At 36.9% G+C, this 19,659-nt stretch overlaps 3 protein-coding genes across 3 annotated transcripts in view; 1 reads left to right on the forward strand and 2 right to left on the reverse strand.

Annotated features, from left to right (window-relative positions):
- Positions 1-6,988, reverse strand: part of grm4 (glutamate receptor, metabotropic 4) — a 205,300-nt gene extending 198,312 nt beyond the window's left edge. Inside the window, exon 1 of the mRNA XM_014009533.1 lies at positions 6,907-6,988. The gene's annotated coding sequence lies outside the window, so the exon portion shown is untranslated. The remainder of the gene's footprint in view (positions 1-6,906) is intronic.
- Positions 6,989-7,051: 63 nt separating this feature from the next.
- Positions 7,052-13,510, forward strand: nudt3b (nudix (nucleoside diphosphate linked moiety X)-type motif 3b). Its single transcript, XM_014009534.1, has 5 exons — positions 7,052-7,309; positions 8,278-8,388; positions 11,214-11,258; positions 11,374-11,458; positions 11,697-13,510. The coding sequence occupies exons 1-5, from the start codon at positions 7,211-7,213 to the stop codon at positions 11,891-11,893; spliced, it is 537 nt and encodes a 178-aa protein (XP_013864988.1). The 5' UTR covers positions 7,052-7,210; the 3' UTR covers positions 11,894-13,510.
- A 3,101-nt stretch (positions 13,511-16,611) lies between these two features.
- Positions 16,612-19,589, reverse strand: rps10 (ribosomal protein S10). Its single transcript, XM_014009535.1, has 6 exons — positions 19,448-19,589; positions 18,937-19,086; positions 17,843-18,017; positions 17,377-17,454; positions 16,842-16,897; positions 16,612-16,693 (listed from the first exon to the last, which is right to left on the reverse strand). The coding sequence occupies exons 2-6, from the start codon at positions 19,084-19,086 to the stop codon at positions 16,652-16,654; spliced, it is 501 nt and encodes a 166-aa protein (XP_013864989.1). The 5' UTR covers positions 19,448-19,589; the 3' UTR covers positions 16,612-16,651.
- Between the last annotated feature and the right edge of the window lie 70 nt (positions 19,590-19,659).

The following is a 19,659-nucleotide window of genomic DNA, read 5'->3' on the forward strand; positions in this document are numbered from 1 at the left end:
ACCAACATCTGGTGAAAATTTCATGTCATTAGCACCTCTAGTAATATATTTACTGAGAAAAATGGTGACGTGTTCAATACTTATTTTACCCGCTGTAGTCATTTGCACAATTTCCAAGTCCTGTTACTGATAATTTGATGCTAATGTGCTAAAAGATAAACTATTTATTTTAAGCAATAATATTAAACAACTTGACAAGTTGCTCAACATTCCTCATTTTAATGTAGTGGTAATTTCATGCTTTTTCATGTAAAGGGTACAGTATTACGACTTTTGTTTTAGAATATTATGGCTTTAATCTTGTAATGTTACAACTTTATTCTCATAATATTATGACTTTATTTTCATGCAACTTTAATGTCGTAATATCAAGATGTTATTCTCATAATAATATGAATTTAATCTTGCAATATTACGACTTTATTCTCATATTATGACTTTATTTTCATACAACTTTAATGCTGTATTATTAAGACATTATTGTCATAATATTATGGCTTTAATCTTGTAATATTGTGACTATTTTCAGAACATTATTGCTTTAACTTTGTAATATTATGACTTTATTCTTGTAATTTAAAAAAACAACAAAAATCTTGTTGCGTGGACCTAGTACTCCGTAGTAAAAAAACAAATGCACACCAAGATATGATTTAATGAGGAAAAACTTCTGTTGTAGAACCGCAACAGCGCCCCCTCTGGTCACAAAATATGGTGTAACACCTGTTAATTGGCTGGAGGAGGGCGAGTGATTGTCGCCTCATCGTGCAAATTCCTTAGGAAATGAAAGGAGAGAGAGCGATGTCGCCTCCCGTGTGTCGAGCCCATGCTTTCACAGTGGGGGGTTAGTTAGTTGTGCTCTCTGGGTGTTTTCAGTTTATACAACTGTCTCTTCTCTACACACACTCAGCTTCTCCTTAATAACTGTGACTGAAATGTGGGTCAATAATTTACAGTAATGGGGAGCAGTTTGGTGGTGGTGTTTTCCATTTATTCTTGAGTTTTCTTCTTCCTGCAGGATCATTTGAGTTCTGCTCCTGTTCGCCAAATCTTGTTTTGTTGCATCTGATATCTTTTATTTGACTTTTCTTCTTATCTGCAGCTCTTTAATGTGGGAAAATACAAATGTCACTGTCTAATTACTGTGTTGGTTAACTCTTGCTGCTACAATCAAACATACATGCGTTGACATTTTATTGCTTCATAAACAATGCGGGCCGTTTCCAAGCAACCGCCTATACTTTTTTTTCTGTCTAAAGCCAATTGCAATCTATTGTGGCCCTGGGCAAGAAAACGCAATCTCCTGCTTGTTTAGTCATTAACTTGCGTATTTACCTGGAGACAAAAAGGAGCTTAAAAGGTTAATGTGTCCACTGTCTTCACGGTTTTCTTTTGAGCAAACAGTTGTGGTGTAGCCTTTGGTTGTGTTTTATCTTTTTCAACATTCCCCCCATTCTGAGATATGACACTAAAGCTGAATTTCTCTGCTCAATTAGCTTCGGCACTTTCAGGGTTTCAAAATGTTCTGCTTATCTGCTGTTTGACTGCTAGCATTAAACCCAGCCTCTATTGAAAGGAAGGGCAGAACACACTGAGTTCATCAGATTTTCAAATCACCTCCATGCAGTTCCAAAAATAAACTCACTCCCAACAACACTGCAGAACATCACAGACACCAGCCTTCTTAAAAATGTGACCAAGATTACGTATAAAGTCTAATGTGGTAAATGTGGTTTCATTTTGGTGATTTAGTCAGTCTCATTGCTTTGCTCAAACGTAATGTCTCCCCTGCTTTGGACATCAGCGATGCGTAAATTATTGGCTGTTTGAAGATCCAAAATTATGGCAATGTGCTGCACGAATCCAGTTTAATTAACAAAAGGTTGATGTGAGGTTGCACACAAACCAGTCGTGCAAGCAAAACTGGTGAGAAAGAGGAGACAGAGAAGTTCACAAATAGCTGGGATGCAAAAAGGACGAAACTCTCAGAAAAACCCGAACAATGAGCTGCGGAGGGATGTAAGATTAAAAACCTCAGTGAAAGAGATATGATAAGTGGGACGGGAACAAGCAGAAGGGTGGAGGAGGTCAGGTGATGAGATGAGTGGGAATGGAGGGTAAGTGGGCGTGGCTGATCTGAAAGAGAATGACTCAATCAATTAATGACAAACCCAGAATAAAAAACACGGCAGAGCTACCCCCGCTTCCATCTCCCCAAAGAATATCATCGGCGGCTCAAAGCAATCAAAAAGTCCAAACCGAGCTGAGAAACATGTCTGTAGGAGGGTCATGTGTCAGACTGAGTGAAGCTCAGATGAACCAGAGGCCTCAGGGCACCCGGCCCAGTGTTAATACTGCGTTTTCTTTTGAACTAAAAAGTCTTATTCCCTGAATTAATTAGGAAAAAATTAATCTAGAACACCACACCCTCGACATCATTTACAACTTAGATGAGGTACATTTACTAACCTAATGTTTAAAATTAAGTAATTTGCTTTGCCTTGCAAAAGTCAGTGGCCACTATTTGAACCTTAGTACAGAACTACAGGGACCAAATAAGTGATCATTAGGCAGAAAAAAAGCCCTTCTGCATCTGTGCAGAGGGCAGAAACCCCCTCAGGTGCAAATAATAACTTCAGAGGAGGCCAGACTGGCATCTGAAAAAATGTCAGCTCGCTCTTTTTATTCAATCGGTATGAGTGTGCAAGTAAACTGCAAAATAAAGAGAACATTTTTTCCCCTCTTGTTCAACCAGTGTTGTATAAAGTACCACAAAGTGATAGTTGAGTAAAGTATCTCACCAAAAAATTACTTTGGTAAAACTTTAAGTCTCCTTTAGGAATATTACTTGAATAAAAGTCTTAAAGTACCTGATATGTTTTGTACTTAAGTGCTAAAAGTATTGATTTGAAATGAGCAGTTGGATTTTCTATGTATTTCTGAATAATGTTTAATGTTAAATTTAGGATGCACTAGTCTAGCTGTTTCAGTTTATTTACATATATCACGGGTGCCCAAAGCTTTACTCCAAAATGAAAATCTTTCCAAGGGCTGCGGCCAAATGCAAGAATATAATTCATGAAATACAGATAAAAGTACAGTCCTTTTATTTTTAATGATTAAGGTAGCAGCCAGTGCTGTAGCTCATGTTTTTGACTAACTGCACAACAGCCCCTTAAATTGGGCCAATGAATGGAATGACTTTGGGTGGAAATACTATGTTTCTACATAGGATGTCAGATTACAACCTTGTAACAACTGATGGTGGGCTAAATCGAATGGCTTGGTGGGCCATTTTTGGCCCATGAGCCCCACTTTGGGCACCTCTGACACCACATGCATCTTCATACTAGGCAACATATGTCTGCTATGCCCTGCTGGAGTGTGACATGATTTGTTTGTGTACAAACTAACACGGTATCAGAATTTTATATATTTAGACTTCTCGTTCAATCATAATTAAATTCACTCTATCTAGGAGGCACAGTTTATATTGATAGTATTTATGTTTTACAAGCTGGAATTAAAACAAGAAAAAAAATAAAAGTTACAACTTTATACTTCTTGCCCTTTTTTAATGTAAGGAGTAGAAAGTACAGATAACTGTGTGAAAATTTAAGAAGTAAAAGTAAAAAGCAGGTTGAAAAAAATTACTCAGGCAAAGTACAGATATCCAAAAATTATACTTAAAGCACAACTCTGTTCTTAACAAATGTTGTGTGTTGGGTACACTGAATAAATACCACAAATCAGCTCAATGACATCAGAAAGTTTTCCACAATTAAATCATGTCCCCAGACTTTATTTCCTTTGTGCACAAACTCATAAAATAAACTGAGGTCAAGTCTGTGAACCTGCAAAGTGTAAGAATCCTGAAATTCATCATGACTGTTCAACAATGTTTTCAGAGGCCAACCACCTGAGCAGGTGCAAGTCAATGCCTGCCATCCTGCATCAGTTCAGTTTTGTTAAAAACAGAGCTTGTTCAGCGAACACGGTGAGCGCCCTCTTTTGGACAGGGCAGGGACTGTAATCTGTCTCTGTCTCTGTGAATGGTTCACCAGAGAACTGCAAAGAGAACAGGTTGCCTTGGCAACAGCAGATAGTAAAAGTGCAGCCTCTTGAGTGACCCTGCACAGTTATGTTTAATTGTGTAAGGCATTGTTTTGTTTGCCTGAAAAAAAAAAAAAAAGGTGAGGAAAGAGAGACAGGAAATGATGGTGTAAAAGAGCACATTTGTCTCAGAATGAAACTCTTTCTGACCCTTCGGTTGTTTCAGGTTTGTCTTTATTTCATGTGTTGATTTAGTAAAATAAAATAAAAATGCCATCAAAGCATCTTTCTTTGGGTTGTGTTCATTTTTTCTGTGGGCAGAGATGAAAGAATCGATTTAACACTTTGAACTTGACCGCAATAATCCCTTACCCACAAGGGTTTGTTGAAAATGGAATAATGAAAATAAAAAAAAAACATAACACTGCTATATTATTTACAGGCAAAACAAAACAAAATCCCATTCTTTTCCATGCTCCAGCCTTTTTTATGTCTCCTTGTATTGCTTTGCTGTGGCGGCCATCTTGAATCAAAAGCACATGAGCTGTCGTCCTAATGATTACTATTTTGACAATTTCTTTCACATCCGTTCAGTGGTTCAAGAGATGTTTTATTAACGACACAAACAAACACAGAGGCTAAAACATAATTGGTCCAACTTTGAGGGATAAAAAGTTCAGAAAAATGACTAATGAAAGAGTTTAAACAGATGTTACTGATATCGAGGCAAACACCAAGCTCTGGTTGTGCAAATGAGTGGAAGGAAATCGACTTGATAAGGATGACAAATAATGTTAGCTCTCTTCAGATTTTCAAAAACCTACTCAGACTAGAATAAGATGCCTATCTCATTCATTTTTCAAGAGTTTCTTAACCTTGGAGCTCAAGGTGGTTCGGTTTAACAAAAACAAGATCTGTGCTTATCAGGATGAACTCAGTATTTCTAGTTCAATGCAATAAAAATCAGTTTGTAGTTTAAAATAAATGCATGGATTTTACTGATTTACATATATTTTTTATTCACAACCTTTCGAATTTGAAGTTCATGTATTTTTGTGAAACATATATTGGCAAAATCATTCAGATTAAATATGCCTAGAACACGTTACACATTTAAATATGTATTTAGGCATAATAATAATAAAAATAATAATAATAATATCAGTAGAGATTTAGGTGCATTTAAAAGACAAATATTTCTCTTTTTAAAAAAGGGTCCAGGGTGTGATATAGGAAGGTAAGAGACTGTTCAAATGTCAACACCCATGGGGAGAAACTTGAGCAGAAAATAAATAATAAGATTAAAGAAACAGTATTGATCACTGGTGGGAAATTAGATTGCTGCTGCAATAAAGACAATATGACTTCAAGAGAGAAAAAAGAAACTGGTTATTAAGATAAAATAAGAGTCTGAAAGAAATAAAATGTCAAACAATTTGAACAATCAATAGAACACCCAAGAGTTATTGGTTTAAATAAAAGTCATCATTTTATGTATTGTTTTGTGTGATAATTGGGGGTCGCAGAAATTATTTTTCTTTTCTTGTGTGTATCTGTATGAGATGGTAAAAGTTACAGAACACTTAGTAAGGATCAGGCAGAAGCTGTTTCAAAACTTTTCATTTGCATTTGTATTAGAAATATTTTCAAAACAGTAACAAGTCACATTGTGAACTACATATTTGTGTGTTAAGAAACGTGAAACTTTCATTCCAGTGTCTTTTAGAAAACCTGTGTATATGTTATTCCCTTGTCTTTGCTTTTTGGGGAAAACCTTTTTTGTTCAGACCTAAATCCAATTGAATTATCAAAAGTTTTTTTTCTTCCTTTTTTATTTTATTTATTTTATTTAATTTTTTGGTGCTGCAGTGGATGGCCAGTGCTACGGTCTTGTAACCTTGTCTACATTGTGTCAGGAAGGACATCCAGTGCAAGTTGGCTCCCTGTGATGACCCCTGAAATAACAAATGTGAATCTTTTTGACAAGCTGAGCCAGTTTTGATTCAATAAAATAAAGAAGTTAAAATCTTGATTGAAAATGATGCAGCAATATTTCCAATGGCAGTATTTCAAACATTGGCATGTGTACTATTTTAATAGAAAAACTTTAACAGTGAGGATTGGCATCTTCCTCTGAATAAAATGTCCTTATGAGGAAGTTGAACTCGGGTGGGAAAAAGACAAACTTTTAGAAAAGTTTTTAAATAAGCTTATTTTCATTCTGCGTGTAAAATAAGCAGAATATAAGTGGCAGCTCAATTGTCTACATGTGTGCATCCATTATCTAATTATCTAGATGTTTACAGTTGAGTGCATAACTATTTGAAGTGTTTATCAAAAATCTGGAGCTAATTAAATGACTGAAATCAGCCATATAAGCATGCTTATTAAGGGAAAATTAAATGTACATAATATTTGGAATCTGCTGCTATGAGTTTGACAGAAAAATTACCATTCAATAATGCTTGAATCATATAATTTGACTATACTGAACATAACTAGTTTTTAATATATTGTCCATCTCTACTAATTAATCCACAAAATCATTATATAAATTAATGAACTGACCTGTCAACTTCTTACATCTTTTGTTTATTGTGAATTAATTGGCACTATATTAACAAACTTATACTGCATGAAATAAATCCTGAATTTTAATTCATAATACTGCTGAAAGTGATCAAACTATCACTTTCTTAAAATRTTTACATCATTTTTACTAAGATGATGTTAGCTTGAATTTTTATTTAATTTTTTTATTTTTTATTTTTTAAAAATAAGGAAGTTATATCAGCCTCTCTAATATGTGGCCTTATCAGGCTAATTGGAGCCAAAACCGCTATTTTCTCTCACCGGCTCGCTCCAGTCAGAGCGTGGTGTTGCGTTTCCCCCTTGCTCCGATTCTTCAACTCCAGTTACGCAACAACCTTACGCTGCTCGAGCTATTAAAGGTTACATTACGTCGTGGGCGTAGTAGCGGCTCCGTGTAATGGCGACCGTGCGGTAGATGTGCCTAGGTTTGTGAAAATGAAGCGAAGAAGAAGTTATTTCTTTTAAGCAAAACGCCGAGGTTCCCCGGAGGAGGGCTTTGCGTCTATAACCATCATCTGAACAACTGGTAAACTTAGCTGTACTTTTCAACTTTCGTGCTCCCGAAATGATGAAGCTCAAGTCCAACCAAACCCGGACGTACGACGGGGATGGCTACAAGAAGCGGGCCGCCTGCCTGTGCTTCAGGAGCGAGGCCGAGGAGGAGGTGAGTTCGTGGATGTCTCTGTCTGCCAGGCCATGCTAAGATTACCCCTAGGTGCTTTCGTTATCCTGCCCGTCTTTAAATAGATACCGTTATGATCACAGCGGTAGCTTTAGCGATTATCAACTCATATTTCTTGTCCCTGTGTGTCCCACCTAGTGTATGTTTTAAAATTTATATTATTTAATACTTTACCCAGGTGTTATGTAAGCCTCTTTAGCTGTGCAGAGGAAAGCCTCGGGTCCTTGTATTCAAAATTGCTTGTTTGCTAGTTGCATGCTACTGCTAATGTTAGCATGCTAACTAGCCGCGCTGTTGCTCTGGGCAGCCGGCTGTCAGCCAGCAGCCACAGCGTACAGATTGGCTTTGATGAGATTGGTGACATTGTCATTGTGATCCGGCAGATGGACAAAAGTTATTATAGAATATTTAAAAAGACCAACTAAAATATTAATGGTTTTTCTTCAATGTTACATTCTAGGTTAACGCCTAGCCTTAGCACCAACTCCTGTAATTGAACTATTTAGTTGGGGTGCTTTAAATGATTGGCTCTGAGTGACAGGTTAGTCAGCGTACAGGTAAATGCATTTTTGCTGTAAACTTTACAATCTTGGATTTGATGCATCACTCCAATATTAGAAACTAGGCTTTTTTTGTGCACAAATCATCCTGTTGTTGCAAGAAGTTGAGCCACACTGATAAAAACTCTTCTGCTGTTTGAGAAACTGGTGTGTTGTCAACAAGCAAGCACAAAGCTGTTTTGTAATAAGCTTATTTTACTAAAAGGAGTCACAGTCGAAGAAAGCTGTTCAAACAAAATTATTTATTGTTAACAGTATCATCAGTAGATGAGGATAATTTTTTTCCAGGGATGTAATTTTACCTTTAGCTTCCAGTTCAGTCTCACTTGTTGCACGGCTTAGCCTTAACACCCGTAACCTAATGTAAAATCAAACAATAATGTGTTACAGGTGCTGTTAGTAAGCAGTAGTCGACATCCTGACAAGTGGATAGTTCCTGGAGGGGGAATGGAGCCCGAAGAGGAGCCCAATGTTGCTGCTGCTCGAGAAGTTTGTGAAGAGGTTGGTTCTGATTCTGTGTTTTTTTATTTTTCTTGATTTATATTATTATTAGACCCTACTTTTGGGTGTCTGTCTTCTAACCAACAGATATGCTCATTAGCGGTTCCTGTGTAGACTTAACTGTCAGACATTGCTTTACCCTTTCGCAAACACTGATGGTAACACATGCCTTTCTTCAGAACAAGAGTGCTGTTGAATTGATTTCCGTTTGCACTRTGGCAAATTACTTTTGTGTACAGGCTTAGGAGAGTATAGTGTTCCGTTTCCAGTAATTACATCTGTATTTAACACTGGGGCTAATACTTTGCTCTCAGAATCCTCCTTGTCAATACGGTCATCTTGTTTGCATGGTCAAAGAGAGGGAGCCTGGCAACATGTAAGCTGTATCAGATGTCAAACTGGTAAATGAATCTAAATGCTAGGTGCTCAGTTGTTGCCCTACTAGAAACACTATATATAACATACTAAAAAATAACTGATTATTTTTTGTTTATGATTAGCTGTTTTTGTTTTACAACAGTTCACTCATCGCAGCTTTACTTAAAACGACAAAATGTTGATTTTTTTTTTTTTTTTTNTTTTTTTTTTTAGATTAGGTGTTCCTCTGGTATGTAGCCTATTCATCTCTTGGAACATTTTGATAAGAATGGAAACGGGAGAACTGCAGATTGTAACTTTCACCTAGCACAAACAGCCTCTGACAAAGTAAAGCCTTTAAAACGTTTAAAACTCGTCTAAAAACACACTTTTACTCCCTGGCTTTTGGCACAGCCTGAGACGTTTTATTCTATTTTTATTGTTTTATTACTGGTTTTAGTGTTTTTTTAATCGTTGTCTTGTGTTTTCATGTTTTGATTTTATATATGTACAGCACTTTGTTGCAGCTGTGGTTGTCTTAAAGGGCTTTATAAATAAAGTTGAGTTGAGTGTGTGATCTACAGATATTGATAAAATCTCTTGTCCTGGCTCCTGTGGTGGGTGCAAGACATTGCAGCTTGCCAGCACATTTCCATGGGGTCAAAAGTAAGTGTGAAGTCTCTACTGAGCTTTGTTAAAGTGCTAAAAGGCTGCATTCAGAAATGCGATTGTGATTTTGAGTGGCGCTCAATACTTCACCATATTCTCTGGCTTTCTAAGCTTCTTATTGGACGGTGGTGTAACAGGACAAATTCTAATCCTGGCAAGCTTATTCTGATTACCATAAGAGTGGCGAGCCATTTGCTTGTGCTTGTTGGTTTAGAGTCCTGCCAGGGTGGGGTGGAATAAAAATCCAGCTCTCAGGAGCAAGCCAGATGTTAAACAGCATATCTTTGTCAATTTACCCCCCCTCCTGACCTTATTCTACTGTCAGTGATACACCCAGCAGTATGAAGGCACAGGGCAGCATTGCATAACTGTAAAGCAGATTCAGTTTTGTCCATTCTCTTTCTGGATGATGCCCTTGTAGTTTTCAATGACATCAGGACCGTGAGAGATTTTCCATGTCATAAAAACATGCAGGCTGACTTTTGGCCTATGACTTAATCCCTGGCATGGTTAGGAGTTTGTAGTGGAGAGCCTGTTCTTTGCCATGTGATCTATCAGAGGACTTGAAGAGTGCTACACAGAGTCCACGGTGCCGTGCGCGGACTCGACATTTATTTATAGACTGAAACTGTAACCTGAAGAAGCTGCTTCAAACATGTCAGCTATGACGTTGCTCTGTATTTAAACCTCAGGGTCTGTTCACCTGGGAGTTGAGAGCCAAGGAATAGTTTTTTTGGGCCTAAAATATGCTTAAAGGTACAAAAGCCCTAAGAAATGTTCAGGTTGTTCTCTCCAGAGGAATGAATGTAATATTTGCTCATTTTTTGTTGTTGTTTGGGATTATGTTAGTGAAAGGTTCTGGTTTTTCTGACCTTTTTAACATAATCTTGCTTTACACTTTGGGGATTTTGTGTGAGGAGCTGAACTGTAACAGTGGCTTGTTTGTTTGCTGCTGTATAATCCACAACTTCAACACTCATAGAAAAGATGTACAAAAAAATCTGTTTCAATGATTTGTTGATTTGCAAAGTTTCCTTTTAAAGTAAAACTGACAGAAATTGGTATAGTTTATTTGGACATTTTTCACAGATTCTTCTTAATTTATTAATATATTTGTAGTTTGGACTGTTTTTTTTATAAATCAGTTTCAATGATTTGTTGATTTGCAAAGTTTCCTTTTAAAGTAAAACTGACAGAAATTGGTATATTTTATTTGGACATTTTTCACAGATTCTTCTTAATTTATTAATATATTTGTAGTTTGGACTGTTTTTTTTATAAATAAGAGCTCAGATTTAGCTGCAAGGCCTTGCTTATCTCATTTCTATTTAATATTTATTCAGTATTTAAGTTTACAGTCACAGCTTGTCTCTTTAAAGACAGGTGTATCTCATTATCTAAGCTGAATTTCAGGGCAACAAAGGTTTCACAATAATTAAAAAAGCATAACTTGAGTCTCAGCATTTATTGTCCTTATGTGTTATTTGGAGGAGCCGAAACCTCTCACAAATAAAAACTGGTGTCTTTTTATGCAGCGAAGTCCACTGCAGCAGAAACACAGGCTAGTTTCAACATTTCCATACCAATTACATCAGCACCTCTCTTAATCCATCTCAACAAAACACCCTGAAGTTCAAAGATAGAATTATTAGTTTATTAAGCTGCATTACATTTTACTAAAGTTTTTTTTATATTTTTATAGCCTCTTTGTGTCTTTATACTTTTAAAAAAAGGGTATGTAATTGTCTGTCCTTGTAATATTGCGGCAACATTTTCTAATCTCTTTATTTGCTCTGCAGGCCGGCGTGAAGGGGACTTTAGGTCGCCTGGTTGGAATATTTGAGGTAAGCTGCTGTTTACTTGCTGTGGATTATTTTGTTGAAATGCCTTTTGTGTTATGGTGACTGATAAATAAAACTTTGCAAACCCCCCCCCTTTTTTTTTTTTTTGCTTTCACAGAATAAGGAGAGAAAACACAGAACCTACGTCTATGTTCTTATTGTAACAGAGGTGCTGGAAGACTGGGAGGACTCGGTCAACATCGGTAAAACATTGTTTTCTTGACAAAAGAGATCATGCAGACAGACTTCCCAGGCAGTCACATGCTTTAACTGTGGCTTTGTTTTTTTTTTTTTTTTTGCATTTCAACATTCTTAGTTCCTGTCCTTGTGATTATAACAATCAGCAATTACTAGTCCAGACCCAGCTTTCGTTTTGCCTTTTTCTTGTTGTGTTGTCACGAGTGAACTGTCTTTACAGCGGTTGCTTTGTTTTGTCAACAGGGAGAAAAAGGGAATGGTTTAAAATAGACGATGCCATACAAGTGTTGCGGTGTCACAAACCTGTGCAGGCCACCTACTTCGAGGCTCTCCAGGAAAGTTGCCTGACCAGTAACGGAACGCCACTGGTGACCACAATAGGTGGGGACCTCTCCCCCACCTACAGCATCAATCAGAGCTCCGTCTCGGGTATCAGATAACTAAAACCTCAACTCTGACTTCCCCAGGAGCTTTTGCCACCACTTGCGCTCTTACTTGTGTCACTTCTCGCTTTCTCCTCTCCCTTTATCTCTCTCTTTTTTTTTCTTTCTTTCCTCAATAACATGGATTTGCCTTGCCAACTCCTTGGTGCCAGAACTGTGGCACAGACTTGATGAGAAGTGTTGGGTGAATAGTCCGGGATATTTGTAAATGTAAATGTAATTTTTGAACCCGTTTTTCCCCTTTGTACTGACATTGCATGAAGTGTCCCCCTCATTTCCAGTCCTTTCTGCACCCTTAGCGAGGTGTTTATTGAATGCAAGAACTACTTTTTACTGTTGTAATGTAAAAGTGTACACATATTGCTTAAGATGAAGGCTTTCRTTGGTCTTTTTAAACGTCTTCGCCATTCTTTTCTTTTCTCTCTTGGAATGACTATGCCCGTTAAGTGTTCTCCCTCCCTTGTTGTAAGGTTAAGAAATCTCGTCTGTATCTGAATGAACAGAGTTGTGGAAAGTGTCTTGCATGAGCACCGTTATGTTGTCTCACTCACTTGAGTGACCTTACGCTGATTGTGCAGCAGACTTGCGGCAAGGTCTTTGACATTTCTCCATGTTTTTCTTTTACTGTAGTTGTTTTTAAACAGAATAATACAATCCTCGGGTAGATTTTCASTTTCAGCCRTTTCTCTTTTATTTGGGAAGCTAGCAAAGCACTACAGATTTAACTCTCAAGCCGAGCATATACAGTATTCTGTTCTGAGAGTGACATAATGTCAACTTATAATATAAAATCAGCCCCTTCTCTCCTCTTAATCCCTCTTTTTTCTAAAATGTTTCCTTGTGACTGCAGAGTCTTCCTCCACTTAAAGGCTGAAAAAAATCTAAATCATGGACTWAAAAAACAGCACATATCACTTAAGTTATTAAAACCCATGTCTAYATTTGACTCCTCACATTCATTTCGGTTGAAAACAATTGTTTACATTTTGTTCGTAACATAGCACAGATGACTTTAGCGGGCACTCTTTTATTGTGTTCTTGAGTWTTTTTTTTAACCCTTTCTTCTTTAGTCTTTAATCTGCATCCCCAAAAACACTCAGAACTCGTGCTTGACGCTGAAAGTAACGGATCTATAATGCCGTATTTGCTCGGTGCAGAACAAACAAGCCTTGTACAGTTTGAGACCTTGTTTTTAAACTTGTAAAATGCTTTTGGATGCTAATATTTTGTTTCTTTTCGTTTTTGTTTTTTTCCTCTCTGACGTTCGGCAAGTCTCTTTAGCTGAGCTGTGTCACGGGGGCCTCGGTGTGTCGTGAGGCAGCCGGCTCAATACTGTGAAACTGGAGGCGCTGTAGATAGCATGTAAGAGGTTTTTATTGTAAATTGTTTATTTCTGTATAGATCAAAAGGTGAGAGTACAAATGACAAAACACCTCTTACGCATCTGTGAGTGCTACGTGTCATTTCAGCTGAGCCTGGAAAACTGATTTAACTTGTTTTGTTGGCACTGGAACTGTTGGGAATTTTCTCTTGAGAAAGCACACAGTCCGTCTGAGGCTAAAGAACAAGGAATGAGGCTGTGGGTGAGATTAAAGAGTCTGTATATAAAGGCTATTCATAAAGTATTTTCCCCTTTCTTAGGCCAAGTCAGATTTGCAACGTTTAGTTTAAACTGTAAAAGAATAAAATTAGAAATCACTACTTAGTCGAGCAATAAGCCTGCGGTGTTTACCATTTAATCAGTGCATTTTCCTGTGAAGGGTTTCTCTAGGATTCAATGAAAGCACATTAATATTACTGCTCATGCTTAAAAGTTAGTTTAATAATTTACACCTCGTCTTTTAATTTGATGAGGCAAAATGTTGAGATTATTTCGGATTATGTATCCAACAAGTTTAAAAATAGCACTTTAGACAATTATGAAAGCACCTCTGAGCTTATTACCAGTTCACCTGTATATATAGGGGTGCAACAATACATGTACCCGTATCGAACAGTGCTGTATAGAACAATACAGATTTTTAAAATTTACTTTATCAACATGTCTTCTGAAGATGCTCTGTGTTGAAGGATCAGTGGATCTGTGTTCGACTACTCCACCCAGGCTGCATTTTAAGCACAGGTCCACTGAGAAACTTGCTGTTTCAGCAACATTTAATTACAAAACTGTACTTTTGAGGTTAAACAAATGTTCAGAATTAATATAAATAAATTACAAGTTAAAAGGGGCATGGAAATTTCTCTTTTTTGTATCGAAAAAGTATCTAACTGTGAGACTAAAGTATCGAACTGAACCGTGAATTTCCTGTATCGTTGCACCCCTAAAATATATATATTAGTTTTGAATTCTTCATTGTGTTTACCAGCTGGTTGCATAGTCAGTCTGCCTTCGAGCTAAACAGGTCGCTGCAGCCAGAACAAAAAAAGCTACAGGTGCAGGAAGAAGTCATCAAAATATTAAAGCTGTGGTTTAAAAAGAAACTACCGTATTTATTCATGTATAATACGATCATTTTTGAGCTTAAAAAGCATTAAAAAAACTAATCACCAATAACCCATGTATAATACTACCCCCCTACTGTATGGATGATTTTAGGGTTAAATTTATTGTATTATACATGAATAAATACAGTAAAATTTATCAAGAACTGCCCAGTAGGACAGCAGTCCGAAGTAATTGTGTAACTTGTCCTATCTTGTCCAGTCTGACCTAAATGTTTTTAGTTCATTAGATTGGAGCACCTTGTTGGATTTTTCTAATCCCTGGAAATAAATATATACTGTATATATACATACATGCATATATTATAGCTTTGACATTTCTGTACATTTGTTCCAACCGGATTGATTAAGTACATAAATAAAAGTGGCTTTCAACCCAGTAAAGATGTGGTGCACAATTACATCAAGCAGTAAAAGGCACATTTAATCATGGATGGATATATATATAAACTAGTATTTTGTTTTATGAAATTATGAGAAACCCCTCACAGAAAATATCTGGATCTTTTTGAAATGTGTTTTTTCTAGAAAAGGAGTAGGACTGACTTTGACAGTAGTGATGACCTGAATTGCTTTTCCAGTTTGTTTTAATGGTGGCCCTTAACTGTCGCAGTGAATACCAGCTACAGATAARCTGTAGACCAGTGACAACTGAGCTGCTTTCTGTGTCAGTAGGAACAAGAAGAGGGTTAAAGTCTCCTCCTGCAGAGACTTTGAACTCATTTTACTGCTGCCCTGCTGACAGGTGTGGGGGCCAAAGTTTTTCTTTATGATGCCCAACTTGGCACCATGTTGTTGCTCGAACCTCTCGGGCTTCGCAGAAATTGTGCAATTCGACTAGAATGGGATTTGGTAAAATTAAAAAAAAACAACAAAAACCAGCTCAGTTTAATTGGCGAGAAACAGAAATAACTTGCTGGTTTGGTGCGAGTGAAWGGTACTGTCAAAATGAATGTGAGGACTTTTCACAAGTAACAGCTAATGATACATTTGCAACTACTTGGCTCTATTTCAATCAGTTGACAAGTTCATGTCTCGCAAACWAGAAGAAAATCAATCAGTTCCTGTTTTTTTTTTTTTAAGTTAATTTTGGGAGTACCGTATAAAACTTCAGGACATTTTCTCAAGTTTCACAGTAGATTTGATGTGGATTAAAAATGGTATTTGACTCATGTTTCTCCTTTTTCATGACTAAAGCAAAAATGAAGGATGTTGCTTACAATCACTTCTTTTATCAAAAGGTTAATGGTGTAAATTGTTTGCCGTGTCAGTTAACCGGCCCCATCTTGTGGCCAATGCTGTAGTATTAAAAGCACATCACCCAGCACTGAGGGGGTTTCYTTTATCAAACGTTTAACTGCAAAAAAAAAAAAAAGTAATTTGAGACATCCACTAAGATACTTGCAACTGACTTACAAACGTGCGCTTCTAGCTGTTCACCTCAGCCTTGAAGTTACATACTTGTAAATGTGTTCTCCAATTTTATTTTTTTGGTCACTGGAATATTGTTTTCCTGTCATTTGGGACTGTGGAATAAAACCAGTGAGAAGACTGAAGATTGTAATATAAATGTGCCAACAAATAAAACACCAGTATTTCACATTTTGTCAACTGTCATTGTGTTCACACTCCCTACGAGTCACTGATTTAATGTTTATATAACAGTGCAGATGTTATGAACTCTTGATACTGACAAAAACTTTAATCATTTAGACTGAATGCAAGTTTGAAMGCATATTTGAACCAACTTCATAAAAGTGAAAACACAATTTGAGCTTTTTTTTTTAAAGGTAGTTTTTTTTTTTAATATAAAATGGTTGGATTTGTGATCAAGGGCAGATTTGTAGATATAACAAATCCATGACTGTGAATCAACAATAAAATTAAAAAGTTTCTACAATGTTTCAGCCAAGTTAAAACAAGCTTACATTTCAGTTACAGCAATATTTTAGTTTCCAGCAAGCCAAAAAAAAAGGTAGCTGTGCTAAATGGAAACCATCATTGGTTGCACGAGCCAATAAGCAATAAATTACCCTAAAATTCTGCTTGAATAAATTTTGATTAGTTTAGATGCTCACCACCCTCACATCCAGAGTATTACAAAATATGTCAAGCAAATTAGACAAAACAATTTAGCAGATTTGAGAGTCTGAGTCAACGTTAGTCACCAGTGTTCAAAAATCTTGAACAAACAAACCAACAATACAAAGCTGTGCATTTTTGATTTTCTTTATTAGCAATAAACAGTCACATTTACTGAGGCTGCTGTCCTCTACCACGTCCAAAGCCTCCCCTCTGTGACAAAGACAAAGTGAAATTCATGTTTAACACCAGAACCATAAAAACGTGCGCATTTTAACATTCTGTGAGACATTAAAGAGAAATACTGTCATTTTCTACAGACAAATGTTTGTCACAGGTAAACAAAATTTAAAATACTCACAAACTGGAACTCTGTGGCAGATCCAGCACCGGCCTCTGCTTTCTTGTCAGCACCAGCTGTGGAGAAGAATTCATTATAAAATCTGACTATTTTATTTGTCAAAGTTAGTCTGGCACATTGTTATGTCAGTATAACTAATTAGATTTTTTTGTGATCAAAAAACTACCTGGTTGGTCTGATAGTTTTGTTTATCTTTAATCCACTGAGTATATTTGCAATCATTCTCATCATTTGAGGAACAAATACAAAAACAAGATGAACTTTGTCCCCTCATCATTTTTACAAAGATAATTTAAGCTCCAATTAAAATTTTACAATATCATTTTCTTTAATCCAGTCATGTTTTCATAGTAGGTCTCATCACATTTTCCCTTTTTAATTCTAAGAGCAAGCATTTGCGTGTTAAATACCACCCTAAATAATTARTCCAAATGAGCCTATGGCAACATTTGTCTGCCTCATTTAAAGTTTTTATGCAGATCAGATAAACAAGGCCAAGAATACTGAGAAAAGTAGTTTTCAGTATTATACGTACGGGGTGCAGCTGATCGCCTGTATGCATCTCTGTCAGCCTCCCCCCGGTTGAGGCGGGCGGGTCTCTCTCCCTCCATTCCTGCAGAACAAATTAGCAAAGAAAATTAGATTCATTTTGCTTGAAAATAAATACTTTAATTTATTTCAACTTTTTGAAATCATTAAAGCTGAGAAGCAGAGAAACATTTTAAATGATTCAATTAAAAAAAGTGTTAAATTTTAATTGCACACATATCAGCAACATGCATCTTCAATATGAAAAGTAAAAGTAGTAAACAGGTCCGCGTAAAACTTTTATTATTTTTATTTATTTGTTGTTTTAGAACTTTGAGACCTAAACTTCAAATTTTTAAACAGCGTCAAAGAAAGTATAAAATGCAAACCAACAGACTGTAAATTTTGTAATTATTTCCTTGTCTTTCTTTTCTGTACAAGTGTCGTATATAACTTGTAAATTAGGGTTTTACCTTTAGGCCTTGGCCTTGCTGTCTCAGGGCGGGTCTGGCGGCGCAGCGTGGCGGGCACAATTTCTGGTGGAAGGTGAAGGAAGTCTCTCAGGTACTGGATGCCCTCATTGGTGAGGTACCAGTAAAAATGACGCCAGGCAAATTGCTCCTTGACATACCCACAAGACTTCAGAGACTGAAAGAAAAGAACACACGCAACACATTACATTTGTGATCAATCCTGAGCACGATTCTGAATTGTTTTAGACACTTCAGCTGGGCTTAACGGTTATTTGTGGTCCTTATATTCATAAAAAATATATACATTTCTTTACAACCTACTTCAAATAATTTAATTACCTACCCAGAATATAAAAAAGTTTAGCAGAAGCCATTCAATTATTCATTTTAGTCAGGAATAAATAAGCAGAACATGTAAAACATTCAGGACAGCGGTCCAGAAAGAACAGATCTGGGGACGTCTGACAGTACAGACTGCACAGATAAAATAATAATAATAATGTTAGCAAATAAACGATTCAGTAACTGAATTTCCTCATTCAAGTTCTGTAGAAGCCTGATAATCACCCGTTCATTCAAATCAGGTGTGCCAGAGAAACAAGTAAAACATGCAGGGCTGCAGCCCTCGAGGATCAAGACTGTCCACCGGCTGATGATGTTTTTAAAGTCCGCTTTCTGACTGGATGCTTATTATGCAGCTKTTATTAGAAGAATCTTAACCTAGCCAACTATAACCGCTTTAAGAATCCAAACTTTGACTAATTTAAGCTTAATGAGTGAGTAAACAACAAGAAGCACAAACTTGCTTAAGAAAATCCTTCCCCCCCAATCATTTATGGATGCTGTTCACACTGCTTGTAAAACTTTGGCACAAATGTGAAAGTATCTCAAACTACGAGTGGATCAAGCAATACTTGGTGACATGAGAGCAAATGTTAATGAAATATTAAAGCAGTAGCTGGTTCCTAGAAATAAAGATCTCTGATCTCATAGTCCAAATGTAGAGTTAAAGTAACATATTTAAACTCATCTTGCTTCAGATTTACTGAATCTGTCATTACAGTGAAAACGTGCGTTTGACTCCAGTTTCTCACCTGCATCGCTTTCATCACGTGAAGGTTGGGCACATTCTTATCAGCAAGCTCGGGATGCTTGGCCAGGTGAACATCTTTTTTGGCCACCATGACTCCCTCCTTGAAGAGGAGCTCGTAGATAGCAATGCGATTCTTCTTGGGCATCAGCATCTGTGCGACAGGATTGGAGGGTCAATTTCAAGTCAATTAATACAACAGACAGTGTTTATTAAATATAAACGCAGGCATTTACGTCAAATAACAATTATAATCGGGCAGGTGACTTTAATAGCGTTATAGTTAAAAGCTGCCCGCGTCGAAGTAGAAAAATGGCAGCCGTGTACAAGAACCTAAGCCGGGTTTACTTCCCCGCTTCTAGTCATTATAATTGTGATTATGAAGTGTTTACCGCTAAAATACGTTCACGATTTTGTTTAAGGCTTTAACGACTATCGTCCAATAAATATCAACACAATGATGAATGTAAGATGTTGAAGATATTTTCGGATTTTTACACCGAGTCCTTCTTTACCTTTCCACTTGTGAAGGGACCGGAGCCGGAAGGAACGACAATCGTTGGACCAGGAAGTTAACGCTCTCAGCGCGGAGCGGACAAGTGTGTCGCCCCCTGCTGGTTAGGTGGAGTCAGGTGGTTTTATAAAGGCTCAAAAAGGCTGCAGATCACAACAGAAAATGTATTTTTTTAAAACTCCATAACCGTGTGAATAGTTCACAATATATAAT

Source organism: Austrofundulus limnaeus, unplaced genomic scaffold (genome assembly GCF_001266775.1).
Source record: "Austrofundulus limnaeus strain Quisiro unplaced genomic scaffold, Austrofundulus_limnaeus-1.0 Scaffold59, whole genome shotgun sequence".
In the NCBI taxonomy this organism is placed as follows: domain Eukaryota; kingdom Metazoa; phylum Chordata; class Actinopteri; order Cyprinodontiformes; family Rivulidae; genus Austrofundulus; species Austrofundulus limnaeus.

Bases quoted from the DNA above. Each gene is read 5' to 3' on its own strand.
- nudt3b (XM_014009534.1), top strand. From the start codon at position 7,211: ATGATGAAGCTCAAGTCCAACCAAACCCGGACGTACGACGGGGATGGC. The intron at 11,259-11,373 runs GTAAGCTGCTGT...TTGCTTTCACAG, and splicing joins GCCTGGTTGGAATATTTGAG to AATAAGGAGAGAAAACACAG. The intron at 11,459-11,696 runs GTAAAACATTGT...TTTTGTCAACAG, and splicing joins GGAGGACTCGGTCAACATCG to GGAGAAAAAGGGAATGGTTT.
- rps10 (XM_014009535.1), bottom strand. From the start codon at position 19,086: ATGCTGATGCCCAAGAAGAATCGCATTGCTATCTACGAGCTCCTCTTC. The intron at 17,455-17,842 runs GTAAAACCCTAA...TTTGTTCTGCAG, and splicing joins AGCAAGGCCAAGGCCTAAAG to GAATGGAGGGAGAGAGACCC. The intron at 16,898-17,376 runs GTACGTATAATA...TCTTCTCCACAG, and splicing joins CAGGCGATCAGCTGCACCCC to CTGGTGCTGACAAGAAAGCA.